The sequence below is a fragment of the Acipenser ruthenus genome, chromosome 9 (genome assembly GCF_902713425.1).
Source record: "Acipenser ruthenus chromosome 9, fAciRut3.2 maternal haplotype, whole genome shotgun sequence".
Lineage (NCBI taxonomy): Eukaryota > Metazoa > Chordata > Actinopteri > Acipenseriformes > Acipenseridae > Acipenser > Acipenser ruthenus.
In genome coordinates, this window is record NC_081197.1 from 14,370,339 (window position 1) to 14,389,596 (window position 19,258).

A 19,258-nucleotide genomic window follows, 5' to 3' on the forward strand; every position below is an offset into this window, starting at 1 on the left:
ACGTTATGCTTGTTTTTCCATTGCAGAGCTACCGACATCACACGCAGCGAAAGTTACTAAATATGCCAAAAGATTTGCACAAAATGGTATTAAATAGAACAGTACAGCTGTACCGCTAGATTTTGTAAATATCTAGGAAGGTCTAAAAACAATTGCAGATTATAATTGACTAGGTTAAATTAGTTCTATTGAAAGGGGGGGGGGGGTGTATGTAGATTTGCCAAAGAGATCTCATTTAAGGATAGTTCTCTGTTTGGGGTGCCGAATCAGATTCTGTGCAGCTTGGTTCTTGCTCAACTTCACAAATAGCCAGTGGAGAACCACCTGTACCCATACCGAGCACTCACGGGTCAGATGTGCTAGTGAAGGGGTATTAGTCAGCAAATCAGAGAAAAACAATAGTTAGTTATGTAGGTTGTAGTCGAGCTCAAACTCCAGATTAGCACACAATGTACGATTCCTACCTGTATCCGGACATCACAAGCCCTGTAGGGGGCTGTAAAGAAGTTCCTGCCGCCTCCTCCCTGCACCAAACTGTAGTTGCAGTAACTGGGAGCATCACCAATATCTACCCATTCATTGGATGGACCTATAAAACAAATAGTTCCATTATCTACAAAGACAGATCTGTTCCCTCCCAAAAGTATTTGGGCCAAATTCAAACTCACTCAATACTAGAACTTGAAGCAACTCCGAGGGCAGTTCTACAGTCATGCTGGAGGCTCTGCAGAGAGCAGTGTCAGGGAGAGTTGGCATTGTAGGTTTCCAAATAGTTGTCATTTCTCCACCAGTGGTTCTGGTCAGCTCCCCACCAGAGGTTCTAGTAGTCTCTGTTGGCTCCCCACCAGTGGTGGGACATCTAATGTCCAAGTACCCTCGTTCATCAGCAGCAGTTATGTAAAGCAAGGTCAACATGTAGTTTCCATTCTGAAAGTGAAGGGACACAAGTTGAAGACTGGAAGGACTTCATTCCACGACAGTGTACATCTCACCTGCTTCTCAACTCTGGGAGGCTTCCATAGCTGGCAACCATCTTGCCTCAAAAGCCGAGTTTAGTGTTACAGTAAAAGGTTTAAAATGTACTCCAAATCCCACCCATATCCATGCTTCCCCGCTTTGTTTTGAAACATCTCTTTAGCAGCGCACACATGAAATTGTGAAAGGTACCAGAGACCGTGAACGTATCAAAATGCATTGCGAGAAGTTAAACGTTAGTGAGAAATTACCAAGGAGAAGGGCCTAAAGTAAGGAAGACTCCCAGTAAATAAAGGGGAGTCGACAGGTCCGAGTGCAGGTGAACTTGCTTTTAAACTCTGGGAAGGATTAACTGGATACACAGAGGAGAATACGGTTAAGCGCGCGAAGATTTGCTTTACAATACAGAGTCAGTTATCCAAACTAATTGGGACCAATGCTAGTTTGCATAATCTATTCGTATGGATAAACGGGTATTCACAATTACTGTAACTAATGTATAGAATAAAGTTTACCCAAGTACAGATGAACCCGTTTCATATCGCCGCCCTTATCACGACTTAAACCCACCACTCTCCACACACCACAGGTTCTTTGAGAAGTTCTGAATATCAAACCTGCTTCGGTCACATTGTGCAGCCGGTCAAATGCTTCATGGCCGGCCTTTACGAAGTAACCAAAAGGATGTCATTTCCAATACACCCTACAACAAATCATCTCGTTGCCAAAATCCGTCAAGGTTCTACAAATGCACATAAAGTGCAATACCTAACTGATGGTGCAGTTGAATTCATGCCTTATAAAAAAAAAAAAAAAAAAAGACACTTTCCTCCCAACCAACGATACCAAAAATGTCCTGTACTAAACCAAGCATTTGTTTAAATGTAATAATGACAGTGTACAGTATTAACACTTCTAATTCACTGTTAGTTCGCTTGCAATGTGCCAGTCAAAACATGAAAACTGTTAGTCACAAATTATGCCTGAACAGCAATCCTGATGTAGAAGTAGGTTCCTCTGTACTTGGTACACAAGTACCTATGGATATTTAGCTAGTAACCATTTTTTTAAAAAAATCAGACCCCTTTATCCAGGGTGACCTACACTCAAACAAATATATTAAGAATCACAGTACAAGTATGAATACAATTAAGAGCAAGATAAAAATACAATGACTTCCGTTCTAGCAAGTTCTATTCCATCACATTAAACATACAAGATTTAATGCAATGCAGGAATTACGGTACCCACTGCAATTCACACAACATACCAAACTTTGAAAATCAAATACAAATCTCAGTACAACTGCCAAATTACACAACTTCAGGAATCATTAAAACTTCAAAAACACATTCAGAAAAGTGTTTCTATACTCTGTTAAGGCATTGGAAGAACATGCAATTGAAAAGTTCTTGGCTGCTCAAATACAGGATCGCCAGCCCTTCCTGACAAGATAAAACCGTCCCGTCATTTAATTTGCTTAACTGCAACAATTTAAAAAGCACACAATGCTCCATCTAAGGTTTTGGTGGTCCGAATTCCTGACCTGGCATTTGCCTCAGTCCGACGGTAATTTGGCAGCTAAATCTCAGCCATTTTAGCAGCAGAAGCCATGTTCACAATATGCATTACAGGTATGTACTGTAGTTTAAAAGATCCGATAATTGACTACTGTACCGAGGAACTGTTTTGAATGGCATATTTTGGACTGGGTTTACGGTTCCAGATTGTGATTTAAAGAGTTTTGAAATGAAGGCTCAGCCCTTCCCAAGATAGTTCAGGACAGAGTTTAGTTAGGGCTCAAAAGGGAGCTAGCTTTTGTTTCCACTTGGTTTCCCCATTTGTCATAAAAGAAAATAGTGTACTGGAACACAAACTGTTGGTATTGTTGAACGGGTGCTGGCAAATATCTAGTAATCCTTTTGCGTTGCCAAATTATCCAGAATTTTAGGAATGAGAACATGTACATAGTAAAACTTCAAATAAATCTCCAGTCTCCAATAAGCGCCAGGTCTGCTGGGAAATACGGTCAATAAATACTGGATGTTGTAAATGCCAAGTTATGAATACTGAAAATTAAAGAAACGTTGGCCAACTTAGCGTTTATTAATATCGGTAAAGTTAATGTGCCGTACATTTGTGCTGCAGGCCTACCTTCATACACGGTTGTATTCCAATTCAGAGGGTTGGGTAGTGGATTTTACCGTTTTATTACTGCAACACATCCGGTTATTACAACCTTTTAATGATGTTGCAGGAATGTTTTAATTTGTCGTTTCTATAAGTTTGTGTGCAGGCAGCTTTTTCACAATTGCATCTGAAGTATTTGCAGATGTTCGTGATCTTGCAGAATAAAACAGAGTTTCGAAATAAGCGCCGGGGCTACTGGCAAATATTAAGTACATTTTTACGTAATAGATCAATCATGTAATCAGGGCTGGATTAAGGCATCGGCAAACTGGCATGTGCCTAGGGCTTTAACTCAAGGAGCGGCCCCAAAACGTCTGTGTCTTACATAAAGTTTCAGCCTCCTGGTTTCATTTTACACGTACATAAACAAGCCTTCACAACCAGTGACCTTTTTTTTGGGGGGGGGGGGGGGGGGGTTGGGTTGAGAATTCTGCTGTGTTGGCGTGAAATCAAAAGGATACAGAAATTCCAAAATTTAACAAACAAATCTTGCATGCCAAGAAATATGCAAGAGTCAAAACCCACCTCATCAAATCATGTTTTGTCGATTTTGCGTGCAGTAAATAAACCATTTAACTACACAAATGTACAGGTATGTTTGTTTTACTATTTGTGGACTACTGTGGAGCTACAGTTGGATCAAAATTGAGCACCCTTCATACTACATTTTTTCCAACTTCATATGGGGTTTCTTGGTTGAACTTGCCTTTTTATTCAGCAAATCAGAACATCCGTTGCCGAGATGTGGTACAGGCTTTAACGTAGGCTTCAGTTTTATTCCAAAATGTGTTTAGCACATCCCCTACAGTTTGTCAGATTCATTGTCAGTCATAACTTCACTGAATTACCATTTACCAGGCGAAGGGCTAGTAAGAAAAGGCTAGAATGTATAGAGGTGTGCGCATATATGTATGTGGCCATTTGTTCAGGAGTAAAAGTAACATTGAGCAGGTTTCATTCAACTTCATGAATGAACATTGGTTAATTCTATAGGGGGATGGAGATCGGTCACAGCTGTACATCGTGGAATTGGCACATCAAGATTATGTAGTTGGGTACTAAACCGCTTCCACTAAATTTCAATTCCATTTTCTGCATTCAAATACAAGTGAAGATTAACAATGCTTTTTTCTACAGATCAAAGGGAGGATTACCATACAATGTATTCCTACCTGAATCCGGACATCACAAGCCCTGTAGGGGGCTGTAAAGAAGTTCCTGCCGCCTCTTCCCTGCACCAAACTGTAGTTGCAGTAACTGGGAGCAGCATTGATATCTACCCATTCATTGGACAGATCTACAAAGAAACCAGATTGACATGAACCACCAAGACTAATCAGGTCCCTCCAAAAATATTTGAGCCAAATTCAAACTCACTCAATAACAAAACTTGTAGTGACCCAGAGGGCAGGGCTACAGTCATGCTGGAGGCTTTGCAGACAGGAGTGGGAGGGAGAGTTGGTTTTGTAGGTTTCCCAGTAGTCACTGGCTTTCCAATAGTTGTAGTCCTAGTAGTATGGGTCGTTGTCTCTACTGCTGGACAAGTCATTTGCACCATCCCTCTTATCCCAGTTGCAGTTGTGTAGATTATAGTCAAGACATAGTTTTTATTCTGGAAAGTTAAAGGGTAGCCACAAGAACAGTCATTGACACCAAGCGATTACAGTGGGGAACACTCCTCAACAGACATGAAAGAAATGGCAAAATTACTAGTAGACTAAAGGCCAGCCATATGGCTCTGCAACTTCTAGTTAACCCTTTAATGACCAGGATATTGTGAACACAACCATACTGAAGTGGGCTTTTAAGACGTGATCGTGTAAAGACGATTAAAAAAATATGAGTAGTGTCCATTATTGCTTATAAAAGACCCCGAGAATAAACATTTACTATGTCACTGCAATCACTTGGGTGAAACAATGTCTCATCTGCCCCTATTTTTCAATAAAATATTCAGGGCGTATTAAAGTTCTTTGGGTCACAGTGTGTATACATGTATCCAAGCCGAATTGCAAAAAGAAAAAAACACAATACGAAATGGTGTTACTGCAGAGTTCATACGGTTTCTGAAGTACTTTAAAATGTTCTCCAGTGTTCTAAAAAAGGTTTGTAGTGAATTTATAGGAAGAGAGTCAAGTACAGCGAAAAAGCACCTGGTCCTGGGGGCGGTGTAAAGAGCCATGAAGATGTTGACCACACATTAGCAATGTTCTGACATCGTAGATTACACAATGGCTGCACACCCTGATTAAGTTACTGCAGTGAAAGGGACAGACAAGGTTTCTTTCACCCCACCCCCTTATTCACAGGTCACCAATTAGTTATTTCTTATTTTTGCCCCAATTTAGTAGTGGTCAATTATTTTGTTTGGCTCAGCTCAGATACCACCCCTGCGCTGACTCGGGAGGGGCAAAGACAAACACACGCAGTCTTCTGAAGCTGTCCACACTGCAGACTCACCGTGCAGCCAGCTCAGAGCTACGGCGTCAGAGGACAACGCAGTCCTGGGCAGCTTACAGGCAAGCCCGCAGGCGCCTGGCCAGACCACAGGGGTCGCTGGTGCACAGAACAGCCTGGACTCAAACCAGCAATGTCCAAACTATAGGGCGCATCCTGCACTCTACGCGAGTGCTTTTACTGGATGCATCAAATACAGTACAGGTCCAGAATGCAGGTGCTTACTCATGAAATAGCATTACAGCACATATGTATGCTTAAAAAAAAACACACCGGAAAAGTTAACCAGCAGGAGGCCACCATAACCTTAATGACTTCCTTCATTACAAATGCACAGTAAATGGAACCCAATACTATGGGCCCTGCTCATTTATATCATGTTGCCCAGATGAGGGCTAGTCATTACCAGTATCCTGACATGACAGGCCTTGTAGGAGGTTATGAAAAGGTTTCTTCCTCTTTCCTTCATCAGTGTGTAGTTGCAGTTCTTTGGGACATCCTTTACCGCTACCCATAGCCCATTAGAGTTATCTACAAAGTAGACAAGTTGCCATGAGATTACCAGAACAATGTATATATTTCATATAAAATCTAAATAATCCTCACTCATTATCTTGACTTGTTCCAGAGGTCCCTCAGGCAGCTCCACCATCATGCTGGAAGCTCCACAGACAGGAGTTGGAGGAATGGGTTTTGTAGAGGGAGGGGGTTTTGTTGGTTCTCCAGTGGTAGGGCATTCTATCTGCACTGATGCAAAGCCTCCAGAATAACTTGTAGACATAATGGTCAGGACATAGTTTCCATTCTACATGTACAAGGGGAGAAGGAGGAGACAGTGGCAAAGTATCAAAGCTTCGGTTGGACAAAATGCCAATGCCAGTTGATTTGATACCGTTAATACAATTCATTAAAAAAGGAATGAATGCCATTTGGCCCATTTAAGCCAATTGGATTACTCAACCAACAAAACTCAGTGACCACTATAAAATTCAAAGTAAACTGGCATGCCAATTTTGCCATCAAGTAGAAGTAGATGAAGGATTTAGCAGTCTCATCACAAGGTGTGTAGGGGGTATAAAGATGCAACGTTAGAGCCATCCGTTATGAAAGTTGATGACCAGAACAGCATGTACAGAAATGTCAAAAACAAACGAAACCTCCAGAATCAAATGCAAGAGACATGTAGATGATTACACGCGTCCCCATTGGCATAGAGTACACAAACACCGAGGAAAATTACCAAGATCTTGACATCACAGGCACTGTAGGGAGCTGTGAAGAGGATCCGTCCTCGTCTCTCCACCAAGCTGTAATTGCATGACTTGGGCGCATCAATGACTTTTACTGGCCTCTTGAATTCATCTGAAACAAAACGAATCCATGAGTTCACATCCAGGATAGGACTAGCCATTGATAGTTTCTAGTTTAAGTACCCCACTGCAAAAAGGTTCTAGTACCCAAATCAACCTCGCAACACACCTAGTACAAAGACTTTTTCTAGAGATCCTGCCGGCAGCACCACAGTCATGTTAGAGGACCTGCAGACAGGAATGGGTTTCCCCACAGTGGCTGGAAGAGGAGGCAATTCTGTAGGGCTTCCAGCACTGGTTGGGCATTCCAGCCGCACAGACCCTCGATTCCAAGTAGCTGTCCTGTACAGGACAGTCAGGACATACCGACCTCCCTAGTAGGAACAAATGACCAATACTTGTAAAAGCATATACAATTTCACACAAGTACCACTGCCATGTAAGGATGTACAAACGGAATGTCCAGTAAAGTCCTATTCAACTTTATGGATGAAAATGTTACCTCAAGGTCAAACTGAAATATTAAGAGATTACAGATCAAGCTAGCCCCCAGGGAACCACAAAAAGTGTTCTAGTGTCACTTGAAATGTACTTGCCACTTCCTCAACAAAACAGCCAGTGTAGGTAGTTGTAAAGATTATTTTCTCCAGATGCAGAGAGAGATTGTAATGGCATCGTTCTGCCAAAGCACTAGTCACAGTGATCTCTTTGCCAGAAAGATCTGCAATAAAAGGAGACATCATTACAGCAAGTAGAGATGCGGGTTCACACTGGGCATACGATTCAGACGGACCACCTTGCGTTCAAAGCGTAGACGCTGCGGACGAGTTGGGAAGATTAACTTCTCAGCGTCAAGTTGGTGGCATCACTCACATTTCAGCCAACCACATGCCTCTTTCCTTTAGAATTTTAAAAGTAATACAATTTACCGTTTATTGTTTGAAATAAAATGACACTTACAGATGTAGCAGAAAAGAATTAAGCATGTACAGTATCAAACAGATAATCAGAATGAAAACTAACAGCTCAGGAATTTAAACAGTGTTTGATGTGCGTCTCAGCAGCCTACTGAAAGTGGGATGGTTAAATTAAACAGGTTGTTATCTGAAAGTCTGAGCAAATGTCAGCGATCTTACCAACCATGAAACTGAATGGTGGCATTTGCCGTCAGTGAATTTCTCATTTGGATCATTTTTTTTTTTTTGGCTCTACAGTTATACCATGTACAAATTAAAAGCAGTTGTGCAGGACTCGCCGAACCTCCAAAAGTTGTCTTTTTAAACTAGTCAGAATAAATTAAACCCAGGGAGAAGATTGCTCAGTGTGAACTACAGCCTGCGTCCATCTGGATCTTATACCCAGTGTGAACCTGCCTTCAGTATTTGAAATTCCATTACAGCTTTAAGCCAAAAATAAAGGGAACAAGCATAAGACACATTCACCATGCATTGGTTAACCAAATATACCAGCTAATCGGGCATCAGTACTCTGATAGTCACCAGTTGTTTGAATAGCTTTCCAAGAGCCAAGAACAGTGGGCAATATTGTGATCAGTGCTGTGGAATGCCCACCCTAAGCTACCAAGGGGAGTGAATGAATAAATGTCAATCTGTATGTGCCTCCATTAGTCAACTCACTGGTGGGAGAAAGAAAAAGAAGCCACACAACCCTCACCTTTCACTCTAATCCCCCACCAAGGACCATTGGGTAGCACTACTGTCATGCCATCCTTGTTGCAGATGGTAGCAGACACATCTGCAGGAATTACTGTAGACAGTATACTGGAAGTTACTTCTTGAGTTGTAGGAGTCTCGGGTTGGGAAGTTGGTTTTGGCTTCCCACCCGCATGGCAAAGCACAGACGCCTCTCCCATTACACCATCAGCATGCTGGAATTGGAGGCTCAAGGCAAAGCAACCATCCTTAAAAGAGAAATTCTGTTATTGGCATATTCAGTATTGCTTGTACTGAAGCAGTTTACTGGAAGCATGCAGCAACATTTAATAAATCATGGCCTCAATAGTCTTACCACAAATGCAACTTGACAGCTTTGGAAGGAAGCAATCAAGATGATGTGTCCAGTCTTCATTTGAAAGAGTTGATAATTGCATTGCTCGGCAATACTACCGACAGGTATTGCCTTGTCAAAACCATCTGTAGAAGAAATGCCATGAGTTCCCTGCACAGCAAGTTCTTTCTAAATGCTTATTATACAAGGTCTGTTCGAGGCTTCAGTTGTACTACTCCAGTAGTAGCCAGCCAGCCAAGAACCATATGCAATTGAACATGCGAATGGGTCACGACTTCAATTTCTACGTCAACCAGTAAGGAGCGGTGGGTTGACACTATCAGAATTCAGAGGAACATAGATGCAGCTCACCTCTCACTTTGACTGCATTAAGACTTCCTTTAGGCAATTTGATCATCATGCCAGACTTGCCACAAAACACAGAAGGCAAAGACTCTTCAGGTGGGACTGTAACATTAATTCCGGTCCTACAAGACACGAGTGCCTGTCCTAGCTTCCCTGGAGCCATTTGATAGTAGAGGTTATAGAAATAACGATCCATCTAGGAGGGTCAAAAATATAAATAATGGCGTCACTGGAGTTTTAATCTTCGCAGTATCCTGTTCCTACAGGTAGGAAGGCCATCCTAGGTTCACATTATAGAAGTGAACAGCCAAATTGAGTGCAACAATTCCAATATTGAAATGGGAAAATAAACCCATTATATAAATTTCACACATCATTTTGTATTGGTCCATTCTTCCTAGGTTACAATGCAGGCTGTATACAGAGCATAATGTTTCCGATACTGGTGGAAAGCAGGATACACGTACCAATCTCCTCACGTGACATCCATTGTAGGAAGTAGTGAAAGTGATCCTTCCCTCTGAATCACTCAACAGTTGATATTTGCATTTAACAGCAACTTCATAAATGGATACCCATTTGTTGAATTTATCTACAATTAGAAGAAATTTAGTGAGATCTCCGGATCTATTAAATAGGCAGAGTTTCTCAATTGGCTACACAGCAGCGAGAGGAAAACAGCTACAGAATAAATCTTACATGTAGTTACTCAGAACTGCTACCAAACATTTGCAAAAAACTAATCCATCGCTCATCTCACCCACAGATCCCAGTATAATCCATCCCTCAAGTGCACCCAAGACTAACCACCACACTACCACCAGTACTTCAAAAACTGAAATCGAAAATGCTCTTGAAAAGGGTGCTGTAGTCCTTATGTTCAAGGACAGAAGAAACATGTACTGTAGCATACATGCAACAGTTTCAAATGCATACAAGGAGTTGCAGCAAGGTATATGGTGAAGCAAATACACCCATACATTCCATTTAGTGCCAGGCAGAAACTCACTTTTTACACGAAGCGCTTCTATTGGTCCTGCTGGGAGTTTGATGGTCATGCTACTCTTACCACAGATTGTAATAGGTCCATCAGGTGTAGAAATTGGACAGGACATATGCACATAGTGGTTCCGCCACATCAGGGTCAGGACATATTGCCCACCCTGCAAGCAAAAGTAAAAAATGTCAAAGTTGAACGGGACTGTTCTAGCCAGCATCTGAGATTGTAAAGAACCTCAATAACGATGAAAGCAGACGCTCTGTATTTGACAAAAACCACCCAAGATGAAGAACATTTAAGAAATTAAGTTAGTTGTATATGTGGAACAGCAGTCCCATGGCATTTGCTTTGTCAGTTTAACATTTATACTGTACAAGGCCAGCAAGTGTGGATCCGATGACGTAGCAGACTTTAAAAAAGTTATGAATCTAAATCTTACCAGTGCCTTCACATTGCAACCTTTGAAGGCAGTTGTAAAGTGGACCACTCCATTTCTCTCCAACACCTTGTACCTGCACCTCTGCGGAATCTTGCTTACTTCAACAAATATGAAGTCGGCTGCGGGGGAATAGTTACAATGAGACTTGATAACCGTACCTCTTCCAGAATTAAACAGATACCACGTTGGCAAGAACCCTTACCTTGCACTTTAAGGTCCGTCAACCTTCCACCAAACAATTTGATGGTCATGTCTGCAACACCGCATGTAGTTGCGGAAGCCAGGGTGGATGGCTCTCCTGTGCTATGGGGAGGAGGGTTTTCTGGGGTAATAGGTAGATTAAATACACCATAGAGCCCTACAGAGGCATCATAGATGCTGCTTGGCAACCCGTCACCTTCAGAGAGAACAGGAGAGTTGCGTGCACTGGCAATTTTAAAAGCTGGAGAAAGAGCTTTATGCAACTCCAGATTTATATCGGTAAGTACAGAGCGGTCAAAAGAAGAAACGGGCATTCCAGCAAGGTCACCAGTAACTAGGTCCTCACGATGATAGGAATGCACATCAGGACGCAAAGTATCAGTGCCTTTCTTTTCAAGATCTGCAAAGGCAACAGACTCATAGCCTAGGGTTTCAGAATAGGTACCAGATTTATAGTTGTCAGAAGAATCAAACTCTTTGCCAAGTTCACCTATACCCACGTCTGCGGCAAGATTAATAACAGAATCATTATCTTCTAGAAGGGTAGCAATATTAGACACATTTTCTTTATCGGAAGTAGCCAAATCAGCATATGCAAAGACTTGAGGGAAGTCCGCATCACGGTCATTACTCTGATCAGTAAAGAGTACATGTTCCACATCGCCTTCAGATTCTGAAGCCATATGGTACTCATCAGCAACAAAAGGGACAGAGTTCTTGGTCAAATCAGAATTGAAGTGATCACTATACAGATTGGAAGAGACAGGCTGTTCAAGTGCATCCTCATCATACCTAGAATGCTGGCTGAAATCAAAAAGTCCATGGTTTGCAGCATCAGACTCAGAAAACACATGATCAAGAGACTGCCTCTGTTGATCTGCAGAATACCCAGCAACCTCAAAAAGTTCACTTTTTCCATTTGGTGAAAAGTTATCTGGTTTAGAAAAAACATCCTCAGCATAAGGAATGGCTAAATCAGCAGGCAAGCTCAAGTTCCCTCCACGATCCAAGTTTCCTGTCCCTGACATGGAATTTGCAGCCGCTTCATCCTGCAGGCGATCATGAGCTGAAGCAAGAGCTTGTGTGAGCCTCAAGACCCAGGCCAATAAGAAGAAAGGCAGCATCGCCTGCCCTCTCCGTAACATCGTTATTGTAAATAAAATGCCACCAAAAAAACCACACACAAAAAAGCAGTCAATATGTCTGAGTTCTACGGGCGCGGGTATTTAAGTTGTGAGGCTTAAAGTGTTTTAATTGAATTTGTAATTGACAAGCCAATTGCTGCCGTTGAATTATCAACATTTTTAGATCATTGGTAAAGCACTGCTAGACTCAATTCTGCACGAGAGAAAATCACCGGATTTAATTTTCAAAAAATGTCAGTATGCTGAGAAACGTGTGTAGACGTGCCCTATACTTAAAAGATGAAAATAGCATCGCGTTAGATATAGGAATGAACGTAATGAAAGAAACAATAAAAATGAAGAATCAACGGTTCCTGTAAACGATAGTCACCAGTGCTTAATGTGTAAACAAAGAGGTGCCGGGGCGCAAGCAATGATAATAATATCGATCGACCGCACATTCAAAACCATAACAAGTTTATTTGAAAGAGCATGTACTAGTGTTAGATTTTATCATCACGTATTCTACATCATATACAAAGTAGTAGTATGTGCACAAAAATAAATTAAAGGGACGGGGGGCAGTGGGGGTCGACGACTATGTATTTTGCCCGTCCACTTTTTTTTGGTTCTGTGCATATGCACTATTATTGTGTTTAGTGTTATAGTTTGAAAAAAAAAAAAAAAAGATACACCGCACCCTACTGGTTTGACCCACGGTCCGCGCTGTAAGGTATGCAGGAAAGCGTTTAATTTCAACATCCCTAAGTAACATGTTCCTGTTATTAAGCAGTAATAATAATCGGAAGCAATGGTATTTAAAAATAACAAAGGCCAGTTTTCACTACGGTGAAGGAGGCTACAATTTTCTTTTCATTAAAAACGTGTTGTTTATTGAAATTCATGTTCAGCTTTCATACTGAAGCATGTTGTGTACTCCTTCAATCAAGCAGTAATGTAAGAATCTGCTTATATCGTTCAAGACGTTCTTCAAAGCAACTAAACTGATTTGTATATATTTAAAAAAAAAAAAACACACACACACACACACAATAGAGTCGTGGTCCTTCTTTCGCAGCCAGTGTCATCTTTGTGGCACGTAGCTGAAATCGTAAAGTAATTAAATGTCCCTGGTTTAAGAAAACGCATTTGCGAGCAAAACACTTTATGGCATTTTTAACTAGCTGAAGAGGTGTCGGGGCTATGCCTCGTACCCACTGAATCCATGAGATGTTGTAATAGATCATCGATAACTTTAAAACACATTCTGTCAGTGGTAGAATATGTAGTACAGTGAAAGACAAAACATAATAAGGGGATGTTTTACGCACTGGGTTTTCATTGACAAGACTGTCAATGTCTCAAAAGTGATGAATAAGATGAATTTGCCAGAGGGCCAGCGGTATCGTCAGCAGCTAAGGATGTGCTCTAGTGTTTTCTTTATTAAAACATATATTAATGTTCACACACACACACATGCAAGCACGCACGCACGGACACACACACACACACACACACACACACACACACACACACATATATATATATATATATATACACACACACACACACACACACACACACACACACAGTGCTGTGCAAAAGTTTTAGGCAGGTGTGAAAAAATGCTGTAAAGTAAGAATGCTTTCAAAAATAGACATGTTAATAGTTTATATTTATCAATTAACAAAATGCAAAGTGAGTGAACAGAAGAAAAATCTATCTATATATCAAATCAATATTTGGTGTGACCACCCTTTGCCTTCAAAACAGCATCAATTCTTCTAGGTACACTTGCACAAACATCTTGGAGAACTAACCACAGTTCTTCTGTGGATTTAGGCAGCCTCAGTTGCTTCTCTCTCTTCATGTAATTCCAGACAGACTCAATGATGTTGAGATCAGGGCTCTGTGGGGGCCATACCATCACTTCCAGGACTCCTTGTTCTTCTTTACGCTGATGATAGTTCTTAATGACTTTCGCTGTATGTTTGGGGTCGTTGTCATGCTGCAGAATAAATTTGGGGCCAATCTGATGCCTCCCTGATGGTATTGCATGATGGATGAGTATCTGCCTGTACTTCTCAGCATTGAGGAGACCATTAATTCTGACCAAATCCCCAACTCCATTTGCAGAAATGCAGCCCCAAACTTGCAAGGAACCTCCACCATATTTCACTGTTGCCTCTAGACACTCATTCGTGTACCGCTCTCCAGCCCTTCGGCGAACAAACTGCCTTCTGCTACAGCCAAATATTTCAAATTTTGACTCATCAGTCCAGAGCACCTGCTGCCATTTTTCAGTCCAGTTATTTCTGATATGAACTTGCGGATGTGCAAATTGCATGAGAGCTGCTGGTTACTTTGCATATAATCAAAAATGACCTTGGTAAAGTGCCACTTTTATCTTACTGTACATTCTCCACTTTCACATTTAAAAGAATTCATTGATGAAGTACATTAACTAAGTTATCTTGCTAATTTTTTAAATGTCCAACTGTAGGCTTGGATAATTACTATATATAGCCTATATCCTTATATTGGAAAATTGAAGTCTTAATGAAACTGTACTCAGGTCTCATTATCCTATTTCCTGGGTTTTTTTTTTGTTTTATTCATTCAGGAACAATATCTTCATGGGTGGTGATATTCATACTCCCAATCAACAGTGCCCTCAACCCAATCTTGTATACTCTGACCACGAGTTTCTTCAGAGAGAAAGTGGAACTGTAAACCTTTTGTTTTGGCTACTGCACCTGTAAATAATCGTGTGCATTAGTGCTTAACCTGCAACTTCTTCCTTCTGAGTCTCTCTTCCTGTTAATAACAACTTGGGCCGTGATGCTACCCTGTCACACTTGGTGTCAGAGTGGGAAATATTGAAAAAAGAATAAAAAAAAAATTCAGTTATTCAGAAATTAATTTCCACTTGGAGTGGTAGAGTCCAGGTTGCTTAGTAAAATTACATTGCATCTTATCATTATAATTGCTGTGGCCAACATATTTTTATTTAGTTCTCTGACGCCCTCTGCTGGACACCTATTTTCCTAGTGAAAGTACTATCCTTGCTTGATGTCGAGGTTCCAGGTTCAGTAACTGAGTCTTTTTGAAGTGCTGTACACTGGTTGGACAGACACCAGCATTGTGTAGCACAAATGCTTTTCATCACCACAAGGCATTTGTCTCGCAATTGGAATCCTGTACGTCTCTGTTAAGTTTACTACAAATACCCACTGCAAACTGACCCTGTACTTTTAGAAATACAACAAGCAATTGTCTGTTATTACCCTGCCTGACAATAGTAGAACTACACTAAATTTGGTCTGATTTGACGGGGAAAATATACTTTTCTCAGTTTCCCGCCGCTTCCTCACAGGTGTAATCCAATGCTAAATTATTATTTGTTTGTTTATTTAGCAGACGCCTTTATCCAAGGCGACTTACAGAGCCCAGGGTGTGTGAACTATGCATCAGCTGCAGAGTCACTTACAATTACATCTCACCCGAAAGATGGAGCACAAGGAGGTTAAGTGACTTGCTCAGGGTCACACAATGAGTCAGTGGCTGAGGTGGGCTTTGAACCAGGGACCTCCTGGTTACAAGCCCTTTTCTTTAACCACTGGACCACACAGCCTCCTATTTTTCAGTATGAAATGCTACGTATGCCGTCACTGTAAGAGTTGGGGTGGGGGAGGGCACTGCCTCCATATCCCCTGCTGTAATTCAATCCTTTAAAGAAAGGGTGGATGCTGTGTGGATACCTGTTTTCAGGATGGTGATTTGTTGGCTCATTAAATGGGTAACTTTAACAGTGATTTGACTTACTAAGATATTCAGCAGATGTGGGTTTAGACTCACTCCCTACAGTCTTCTATTAGCCATGGGGGAATAAAGTGTATCTATCTGCAACCAGCTGCTGTCAGCTCTGTGTGTGAAATAATATACAAGAGGAAAGGATTACACTGTCTTAAGGTTTTACAGTTTGTTCCAAATGTTCCCAAAGTTGTTGTGGGTCAGGGATTGGTGGTAAAGAATAACAAGTGAGATTTATTAATTGGAGGGCCAAAGTTAATCTATTTTAAACCTCATACCGCAACAGTGGCACAGTCCTGCTCTCCTTCACAGTCGTGTTAAAGACCAAATGTGACTTGGAGCTGAATGAAACCGAGCAAAAGACTCAACATTCTCAAACCTAATTCACAGTTTTTAGAGGTATGAATACACCTGTATTAACTAAAGTCAATTTAAGATGTTTCTTAACTACAGTTTTATAATTGAACAGGCCATGGGGAATATTAAGAACTAATTATGCTCTATAAACTAGTGATTAACTAAAACATGTGTCACGACACTCCAATTGCCGGATCTCAAACCATTAAGACAGAGTGTGATAGAGTTAACTGACAAGCACATGGTTTACTGTAAACTTTGCCAAAGTCCAGGATGAATGGCCGTGTTCCAGTTCCAGTTCCAGACCACTAGCACATATATGTTTTAAATGTGTGCTTTGCCCCAACCTGTAAGTTAAGTCCTTGTGACAGAAATACAATGATTCTTGGTTGCAAATCTCCCTCCCAACCTGTGAGGGCGCCAAGCAGCGAGAACAGAGTTCTTTGGACGGGCTGCTCTGACAGTTTTTTCCTAGGGTCGGGATGTCGGGCAGTCTGGATGAAGGCGAGACTCCTTTGCAAGAACGCATTGACCCGGAAGGGAAACGACGTGGCAGCCGCAGAGTGGCGAGGCGGTAGCACTCGTTAACCAAGGGGTCATATGTGACAGGTTTATTGTTTTCCAACAGTTTCTTATTACAAGTGCTACAGATAAGTAAATAACTTCATCTTCCTGAAAACTGTTTTCAATATGTAGTTGCAGGTTTTGCATCATGTGTTTTCCACATACTTTTTTTTTGAGTAACACTTTTTCTATTTGTGTGAAAAGAAACATTTCTAAGAATAAACCATTAGTTAAAACAAAAAAAGGAGCTAGCTTTAATTTACCTATGCCTTTACAACAGAGTATGCAAATAGCTTTATAAAAGTACCACAATATTTCAACAGTATGCAAATGATGTAACGGTCTGAAACTTGTACATCTGTTGGGTTCAGTTAATGGTTTCAACTGCTGAAAGAGTTCAAACAAACTGTAGACTGAGTCTGTGTTTGTGAACATGCAGCCTGGGTCTGCATTAACCTTTACTACTTTTTCCAAAGCAGGAGGAATACATTTGAGCCATAAATATAGCAAATTTGAGTTAATTACATTTTAAGACAGGATTAATGAGTATATTACATTTACTATTACATAGAAATACATTCTATATCTCTTGTAACTTGTTTTGCCTTGTTAGAGTGATCACTTATACAATGCATACTTGGAGACATTTTCTGTAAACGGATCCAAGAGACACAGATGAATACATAGTTAAGGTAATCGTGTCTTAGCTCCGATTGCATCATTACAGTTTCCTACAAGAGACTATTATTAAGGAGAGCTATAGTGAATTCTTTGCCACTCGGTTCTGAATGAAGTAATTCCAGATGGTGCCGGTTATTAACACTTTCAGTCAATGATGTCCCTCTATCTCTTTAATTTGCTCATCTGCTTTCCCATGAGGAGTGAGACAGCATAGCATGCTGCCTGCACCAAGCAGACAAACACAATCCATCCTATTTACTATACCTTCTCCAGCAACAGAAAAAATGCAAGAAGTGTATTATTTCAAGTAGAGGCTTATATATCATTTTTATCTTTTTATTGTTGAACAGCATATTGAAAAGTGAGAATACACAAATACAGCCACTGTAAAAAAACCCTAAAACCATCTGCAGTGCACTGCAAAATGTCTATTGACAAAACTTGTTTTAACAAATGTTTTGTTAAGGAGTGTTAAAGACCATTTTGATTACATAAATCACACATGCAGTTCTTAATCCTTTATGAACAGTTTTTACTGTTTTTTTTTTTTTTTTTTTTAAAGCATTTATTTACAACAGTTTTGATTAAGGCCAATTGCCTGAGGTTTTTTTTTTTATATATATTTTTCAAAACCGCGGCAGTAGATTAGATCCACAGCCATGTCGACCAATATAATTCAGAATGTATTCTATTGATTGTGTACTGTATATTTTTAGTGCATCCACTGCATTATCTAGTCAACGTAATCCCTTATTTTGTTGTGTGTACTTTTACTGGTATGAAAGGATCATTAAATAAATAACTTGTACCAGTAATGCAAACCTGAAGGTGAAGTATTCACCAGAGACTACTGGAACTGTGGGAATACACACATCTGATTAGGAATATATCAAAAGAAAGCAAGACGAGAGAATTTGAGATTTCCATGGGAGGCCTGGCCAACTGCTAACCTTCGTGTAAATGTTGCAGTCCCCATCATACAATGTAACATAGCACATACTTCAATCCAATTATATATATTTTTGTCCTTGTTTTTTCTGTCTGTAGAACCCCCCCCCCCCCCATTAAGAAATATGAGTTACATGACCACATCTGTGACCCAGGGGCCTGAACTAGGATATATCAAAACCTTTATAAAAAAAAAAAAAAAATAGTATGCATCCAAAACGTCTGTTCTTTACAGCCTGTGTCCAAATAGCTCCAGGCTCCACATTCCTGTCATTTTTTGTAGAGAAGTCAATCAACTCACACTCCATAATGTAAGCGCTACCTCCCTCCAAGCCATTTGGTGTCACATGCTGAAGTGTACCACATTAGTGGATGGCATCATCTTGTTTTGTTAGGCTTTTTACGGGAATAACTTTAGTACTTGTGGAAGACTGGTATATGAAGTAGTAAGAGTGTCATGTCATTGTTCTGTATGAATTTCAGAGACAGCGAAGACAGATGACAAACACTAGTGCCACGTGTATTCCCGCTGAACATGACCACACAATCATATTTTTTTATTGTATATATCAATTCCACACCCCCCCCCCCCAAAAAAAAACCCCACACTTCCAAACATTGGCATGCAAATGTGTTGCTTATGTAAAAAACTAGTCCTGCGATATGACCGAGTCATCGGATGACTTCTGTCTGCCCTCAATTCAAAGCCCTGACAGCATAGAAGTAGCAGCCGCTCTAGTTACAATTGTCCACCACCAAACATTCAGGGAATTGTAGGCAGTGTCAAGATGGCATGACTGCCCTTTTAAAAAGAAAAAGGGCTACA

The 19,258-nt window shown here is 40.7% G+C and overlaps 1 protein-coding gene across 1 annotated transcript in view; it reads right to left on the minus strand.

The window, feature by feature from the left end:
* Positions 1-19,258, minus strand: part of LOC117406249 (mucin-5AC-like) — an 84,218-nt gene that overhangs the window by 37,325 nt on the left and 27,635 nt on the right. Inside the window, exons 25-26 of the mRNA XM_059030580.1 lie at positions 669-927; positions 465-589 (exon numbers count right to left, since the gene is read on the minus strand). Coding sequence (XP_058886563.1) covers positions 465-589; positions 669-927 — 384 coding nt within the window. The remainder of the gene's footprint in view (positions 1-464; positions 590-668; positions 928-19,258) is intronic.